This window comes from Heterocephalus glaber, unplaced genomic scaffold (genome assembly GCF_053883595.1).
Source record: "Heterocephalus glaber isolate CG9 unplaced genomic scaffold, H.glaber_assembly_v1.0 deba00001788, whole genome shotgun sequence".
In the NCBI taxonomy this organism is placed as follows: domain Eukaryota; kingdom Metazoa; phylum Chordata; class Mammalia; order Rodentia; family Bathyergidae; genus Heterocephalus; species Heterocephalus glaber.
In genome coordinates this window covers 237,085-245,035 of record NW_028258471.1, presented here as the reverse complement: position 1 = coordinate 245,035, position 7,951 = coordinate 237,085, and the positions used below count along the sequence as shown (strand labels likewise).

The 7,951-nt window shown below is 39.1% G+C and overlaps 1 protein-coding gene across 11 annotated transcripts in view; it reads right to left on the bottom strand.

Annotated features, from left to right (window-relative positions):
- LOC101702041 (ankyrin repeat domain-containing protein 26) overlaps positions 1-7,951 on the bottom strand; it is a 36,603-nt gene that overhangs the window by 6,758 nt on the left and 21,894 nt on the right. For 7 of the 11 annotated variants that reach the window (XR_015448042.1, XR_015448043.1, XR_015448044.1 and 4 more), the window contains exons 8-9: positions 7,346-7,406; positions 7,087-7,244 (exon numbers count right to left, since the gene is read on the bottom strand). Coding sequence is in view for 4 of the 11 variants with exons in the window: in XM_087203169.1 (XP_087059295.1) it covers positions 7,087-7,244; positions 7,346-7,406 (219 nt within the window). In the remaining 7 variants the exon portion in view is untranslated. Of the gene's footprint in view, positions 1-371; positions 428-7,086; positions 7,245-7,345; positions 7,407-7,951 lie in introns of all 11 variants that reach the window. The other 4 variants (XR_015448047.1, XR_015448048.1, XR_015448045.1 and 1 more) reach the window with 1 other exon arrangement.

Genomic DNA, 7,951 nt, shown 5'->3' with positions numbered 1-7,951 from the left:
CCGTGTAGCAGTACTGTACTTAAGACTTCATTCATTCCTTCATCTGCACTACGGGGTATTAAAACCAGATTCTCCATACTGAGCTACAACACTAGTCCTTTTACTTTTTGAAACACAGTCTTACTAAACTGCTAAACTGTCCAGGGTTTGAGGTTGGGATCCTCCTGCTTCAGCCTCCCAGAGTGCTGGGATTATAGACACGTGCCATCTTGTCCAGGGGGTTACTTTATTAAATACAGGTTAAAAAATGTGAGGACATAATTTCTAACAGGCATGTGCAGAGGTGAGCAAGTCAAGTCCAATTATTCTCCTTCATACTTAAGTCTCACTTAATGCTTATTTTAAAAATAATTATAAACAATAGACAATACCTCGGAATCCCAAGGTGATGATTCATCATCTCCTAATCCCGGGGCAGACACCACACCTATAAAATGTACCCACAGACATATTAATCCGAACACTTATTGCTGTGCATTTTAAATATATGTACAAATCTATCTGCATTCATGAATATTGTCTTGTCGTTTTTCTTTTGTGGTGTTTGGGGAACTCGGGACCTTGTGCTTGCGAGGCAGGTGGCGTGCATTCATGAGTATTTCAAGAACATAAAAGTTTAACAGTAAAAAAGAACTTCTGAGGGTTGAAGCAATTTCAGGAAGAAGTTTGTGGAAGGAAAACAGGAAAAGAAAAATTTTTAAAGAAATGGGTATCATGTTTTTGGATCTACAGACTTTAAAAAGTACTAGTATATAAACAAAGAACTTTCACAGATGTTCACTAACTTAGCACTTTTATAATCTTTGCACCCTTTGTGAACATGCGTCAATTTGTCATTTGTTTGCTCTTGTGAAGCATTTTTAAAAACACAAGTCCCATTTCCTTCTTTTCTGACTGCTGCCTGGGTTGCTTCTTCCTATATAAAAAAAGGAAAATCATGGAACGTGAAAAAACACAAGACTTTTGCCCACCCACCCAGTCAGTCAGACAGTAAGTCAAATGGAAACAATCACAGACAGCAATCAAATCACAGGGATTGCTCTGGGAGAAGTGAAAACCGAGAACACATTCTGCTCTATGTGCAAGCAGATGCAGAGATATATGAAAACGAGAACAGAAAATTGAGAAAACTGTCGAAAAATTCATTTGGAACAAGAAGAGACCCAGAATAGCAAAAGAAATTCTAGGTAACAGAGACATGGCAGGGGGTATTACAATCCCCAACTTGAAACTATACGCGACAAAGCTACGGTGGGTGAATAAAAACAGCATGGTACTGGCAAAGAAACAGATCCGAGGACCAGTGGAACAGATTACGAGATGTGGAAACAACTCCGGACACACTCAGCCGCCTCATCTTTGACAAAGGAGCCAAACACCCTCGCAGGAGGCACGATAAGTCTCTTTAATAAATGGTGCTGGAGAAATTGGGTTTCACCTTGCCAAAGACTAAAACTAGACCTATATCTCACACCATGCACGAATCTAAAATTGAAATGGGTTAAAGATCTAAATATAAAAACAAACACTGAACCGGCTGGAACAGAGGTTAGGTAGAACTCCTCAAGACACTGGGGTAGGAAAAAGACTTTATGAACAAAACTTCAGTTGCCCGAGAACTAGCACAAACAACAAATGGGATCTCTTTTTACTAAAAAGCTTCTGCACAGCAAGAGAAACCACCAGCAGTGTGAAGAGACAACCCACAATGTGGGAAAAAATTTTCACCAGCGGTCCCTCAGACAAAGGTCTACTATCTCGAATCGACAAAGAACTTAAAAAGATCAGACCTCCCAGATTTAAAGACCCAATCCAAAAATGGACATCTGAAATGAACAGACATCTCTCACACAAAGAAGTAGACATGGCAAATAAACATACGAAAAAATGTTCAACATCGCTGGTCATTTGAGAGATGCAAATGAAAACAATGCTGAGATTCCACCTCACTCCAGAAAGAATGACTGCTATCCTGAAATCAACCAATAAGAAATGCTGGCGGGGCTGTGGGGAAAGAGGAACCCTGGTCCACTGCTGGTGGGAGTGCAGACTGGTGCAACCACTGTGGAAATCAGTATGGACATACCTCAAAGAACTAGGACGGGAAGTCCATTTGACCCCGCTATTCCCCTGCTGGCTGGTATCTTCCCCCAAAGAATTAAAAGAATCATACCACAGTGATATATGTGCACCCATGTTCATAGCACCACAGTTTGTGACAGCTAAAACTTGGACACTGCCCAAATGCCCATCAACTGGAGACTGGATCAAGAAAATGTGGGGGGTTTTTTCTTTATAAAATGGAGGACTACTCAGCCATCAAAAATGAGAAATTAGAGACATTTATTGCTAAATGGATGCACACTGAGGCAATACTCTTTAAGTGAAATAAATTGGACACACGTGTAAATACCGAATAGTTTCTCTAGCGTGAGAAACTGCAAGTGTAAATAAGGACTAAAAGGTATAATAGGTAAGGTGAAATAGGAAGAAAAGGGGCAAAGGGGAGGGGGAAGTGTGAGTGCTAGGAGAAAGGAAAGAGGGAATGGAATTAATATGAGAAAACGAAGAAAGGGAAACAAAGACTTTGTCAAAAGGGAGGGATGGAGGGGTTGAAGGGAGGGTAGGGGAAGGGGGAAAAATAATAACCAAGAGTATGTAAAGGTGCATGTCTCCAATGATGAATGTCACTATGCTGTACACCTAAAATGTACCAATAAAAGGCTATACAAAAACAAAAAAAAACCAAACAGAAAATTGTATTTCACTGGTTCTACAACTGGGGTCCAAAGCAAGGAACAGTCAGCTCTACCTGGGAAGCTCAAGAAAAGCCACAAACCTTTGGTCCTATTTTGGAAGGGAGAGAAAGTGGACAGGAAGCGTGTGAAGAGCATTCCAAACAGGGCAGCATAAACAAAAGGATGAGGGATGAAACCACACAGCAAATGATGCCCAAGCAATGTGACAAAACCGGAATACAGTTCCTCCAACGGCATGGATGGATAAGACAGGAGCATCAGGGGCCCTTTGTGTAATGGGGATCCAATATTCTGCAGAAAAGGCCAACTTGGCAGCAGTGTTAAGGTAGATGAGCATAATGGGGGAAGGAGGAGCAGAAAAAGAGTATTATTTCAAATTAATAGGGAAGAAAATGAATGCAGATGTGAAAATCTGTGAGCAGGTAGGAAACACTGATTGTGAAAGCCTGGATGGGTGACCAGAAGGATGGCCAGGCTCCAGGATTTTCCCAGCTTCAGAGATTCAGTGCCATTTATTAATACAGTCAGGAAAAGGTCAAGGTCAAGGTTTTCGGGGTGGTACATCAAATTTGAGGGGCCCAGAGGACTTAGAAGACAGGACCGAGTAAACACGTTCGGAGAAGGAGTAGATGAGCTTATTCAGGAAAGCCTATGGGCTCAAGAAGGTAAGTATTTGTTAAATACATTAAACTGATGTAAGAACGCTAACCTACACAGAACTCTGAAATTCTTGTAAACCAAAGGGGGGAAAATCCAGGGGATTCAATTTTTCAATTATATATATATCAACATCTGGTTCAAGGACATAAACATATACGGATATTAATACCTGCAAATATTTATTTCTAGGATATTATGCTAATATGAATCCAAAATTTTAATGAAGAAATTTAGTTCTAAAACACCAATTTAAGATTTTGCGAAAACATTCTCATTTAAAGGCAAATCTTCCAAGTTTTCAATGTAAGTCAGGCATGATGATATGCACGTGTGGTCGCAGCTCTGTGGGGAGGCTCAGGTGGGATGGTCTCTTCAGCCCAGGAGTGTGAAGTCCACCTGGGGAGCATACTGAGACCCCCCATCTCAAAAAAGGAACAAAAAAGGAACCGGGGATTTGGCTCAGCAGCACAGCACCTGCCTTGCAAGCGCGAGGTCCTGAGTTCGATCCCCCGTGCCAAAAAGAAAAAGGTTTAAATCGTAGAAGAGAAAGGCTGATGTGTTTACAGAGCTAGCCATTTTGAAGTACCACTATGACACAAGAAAGAAATGTAAAACCCTATTTTCAAATTCATATTGCTTTCCTATTCCCCTATAAACAGCAAATACCAATAGTTCTAACTTCCTATTATTTCTAGTATATGGGATGGTAGTTAAAAATTGAAGAAAGGTTGCCAGACAAGGTGGTGCACGCCTGTAATCCCAGCACACTCAGAAGGCTGCGACAGAAGCATCAGTGTGAGTTTTGATGCCAGCCTGGGCTACACAGTGAGCTCAAAGTCAGCCTGAACTACATAGTGAGATCCGGTCTCAAAAACCAAAAATTGAGGAAAGGACCTAGTATATATATAAAAAAAAGCCATCATTATCAAGATTGAGGTTTTCCAAGTCTTGAAATACTTTTCAAACACTGTTCAAGTATCTGTCAATCAGAACTCAACATCCATATGAAGAAGGGTAAACTAGCTCATCAACAGGATTCCTGAGTTTTAAAGATGAGAAAATCTAACTGGAAGGATTAATAACTATAAATGCTGAGGCTCGGGTACAGCAAAGCAGCACAGCACTTGCCTAGCATGTGGTGAGCTTGATCCCAAGCACCAAAGTGGGAAAAACAAAGCCCCCAAACCTATGATTACTGAATTTAATAATGCTTCCTTAGAATAACATGAAATGTTCCCATTGCTGGAGATACTTTAAAAATTAAAAACATCATCTTCCAGAGATAATTTTGCGTACTCTTTTTTTTGTTTTTTTTGGTACTGGGGATCAAACTTGGGACCTTATGCTTCCGAGGCAGGCGGTGGCACCAGTGAGCTAAATCCCCAGCCTCATAACTTTGCATACTCTCATCAATCTTTTCTTCCCAATGATTCTATATAACAGGAAGTTTATTTTAGGAAAAAAAAACCCCACAAATTGTGATTTCATTCATTTGATGTGTACATATGCATGTCCATTACAGGAAGAGATTATTAGCAAAAGATGTAACAAGAGTCATTCCAGAAGGAAATTTTTTCTACATTTTTTCCCTTTAACAATGGTGTAGCTGGGCCAGGGATTTAGCTCAGTAGATTCACCGCCTGCTGCGCAAACTCAAGGACTTGAGTTCGATCCCCAGTACCAAAAAAAAAAAAAAAGAATGATGTAGCTTACAGTTTGTAATAGCTAAATCTTGGAAACAGCCCAAATGCTCATCAACTGATGAATGGGTAAAGAAGATGTGGTTTTGTAAACAATGGAGTACTACTCTGCCATAAAGAAGGATGAGCTTCAGACATTTATAGCTAAATGGATGTACCTTGAGACCATACTCTTAAGGGAAATAAATTGGACATACGTGTTTAAATACTGCATTGTTTTTCTGATGTGGAAATAAGTATCAAGCGGAAATAAGGACGAAATGTACAATAGATATTGGGAAATGTGAAGAAAATGTTCAAGTGGGAATGGGAACAAGGGAAGGGGGAGGAAGAAAGGAAGGAGCAAGAGAAAAACTGGAGACAGAAGGAAAAAATGGAAACAGAACTTTTGTACATAGGGAGGGGAGGGGGCTTGAGGTGAGGGGAATGGAAAAAAAGAGGTAGGATGTACCACCACTAGGTGCAGATTCTCTATGCTGACTGTTACCATTATGTATGCCTAACATGCACCAATAAATGTTTCACTATAAAAACAAGGAATGGTGCAGCTTAAAATTTATTTTCTCATGTAATGGATACAGATTAAAAATCATAATGAGGGCTAGGTGTAGCTCAGTGGTAGGGAGCTTTCCTATCATGCATGAGGTCCTGGGTTCCCCAGAGTTGGGGAATGAGAGAAGACTCTCAATTATGTAACTGGGAATTTTAATTCATGAGACAATGAAATACAATGTTCACTGATTTTCTCTTTATTCTCAAAAAGATCTAAAGCATTTGCCAAGATTATACACCAACAGTCATATGTTAAACAAACATACACCAGGCACCGAGTTAAACTAGAAACCATAAGAATAAAAGAGTCAAATATTAATAATTCATAATAAGTTTAGTAAGGTTTAAAATGGATTTCATTTTGCATTATGTCCTGTAGCAGACAACTCTGCCTGGTATTAGCAGGTTAGAAGTCCCACAAGCTTCTTGCCCCTCTATAATTCGGCTCTATTATCTTAGGAGTCTGACCGAAGTTTTACATGACTCAAATGGGCATGTCAGATAGCAGAGTAGGCCTAGTGTTGGTCCTTTGCTAATCACTGCTACCAGTACTTAAGTCCTAGTCCATGAAGTAGCAGGGCTTGGCTGAGTTCACTTCCAGCCAAGGTCAACTGACTCCAATTAAATTCATCCTCCCTGAATTAACCATCTGTCCTCTTCAGTAAAGTCATGCTAGTGCCCCTGCCTGCCTACTTGTTAGCAGCAGGTGTCCTGAGGCCTGCCCAGTTCCCCTCTTTCCCACACTCATAATGAATAAATACTGGATGTCCCTGGTGCCTTTGGTCTTTGCTGCCTAGGGCACCTTAGATCAGCCCAAGACCCAGCTTCTTCTCTGGAGTCTCTGGGTTTGTGTCTTTTGTTCTCTCTCTCTTTCCTATCTCCCAGGCAACGTATTTGTCTCTCAGGAGTTGGAGACCCACTGCAGGGATCATTGACAATGTTCTCTACAATCTATGAATATGAGATTTGCAGGATTAAATAGGATATCACTTTATTAAATGTAGCAAAAATGAAGATCACATTTTCAGTTCTTGAAAACCAATTATAGGTAATTGAAAAGTATGTAATTTCTAACATATAATAGAGTTTCTACTCTCATTTAACTCGTTTTTATACTGTTTGATTTTGACTCTCTTATTCAGTCTTATTAGGAAGTCTTATCCTGCCTTGTAAATGAGTCTTCTCATTCAATCTCAGCTTCATATTTATATTTTTTATTGTTTTCTAATTCTTTCCTTCTAAAATGACATACCTAAGAACATTTTACTCCCAGCAACTTTTATAAAGCTCAATTCTGTACATAAATCTCTATTATATGTGTTTTCTAGGATGATCTTATGGCCCTATATTTCTAAGATCTTTGCCATCATATGTGACTAAAAGCATGGGGATAAGTATTTAAAGAAAGATCTTACCTTTGGGTCAGGTGCTGATGATGAAAAGGAAGACTGAGAAAAGCTCTGGATTTTGAGTGATGTTTCAGAAAGGGTTTTAACCACATCTTTGTTCTCACGATCAGAAATAGTGTCATCAAGCAAGGTTCTGTTTCCTGGTTCCCCAATGCCATATTTTGCTTTGACGACAATAAAAACAAAGTCAATTGTACATAAAAATACCTACAACTTCAAACCAGTGAATAGCACAGGAGTAGGCAGTCATTATCAAATAGCTTACGATTTTTCCTGGATTGCTGAGGAGCAGCCCAGCGCTCAGTTAGGTTTATTTGGGGGACATTCTAGAAAAAAAAAATAATAGCTTTAAGAATCACAAGTATCAATCTGATAAAATAATATTCACCATCACTGCTTGATCTAACACTGAGAGCACAGGTTTTGGAATCATTCAGATGTACATTCAAACCCCAATCTGCCATTTACTAATCTCCATCTTCTTCATGGGGTGAAGGCTATGAAAGATGACAGAGATGGCCCAAAATGTTACTCTCCCCATACCTCTAGTTAATTATATAAATAGTAGGACATTTAGCAGACTATTTTCTTAACTAAAATAACCAAAAACAAATATTTATCCCTCTGTAGTTTAGAGTACTTTGAAAAAACTAACATTTTATGAAATAAAAATTCATTTTGTTATATTTTGAATTTGTTTGCATGATTTATATTTCCATGAATTACCTCACAAGGAGAAAAATTAAGAGGTGAGTTTTTAGTAGTATCTTATTTAATGGGTTAGAATTACAAACAGTATAAGTTGTTTCTATTCTGTATGTCAAATAGATAATGACAAATGATTATATCAATTCAGCTCCTTCCAAGAAAG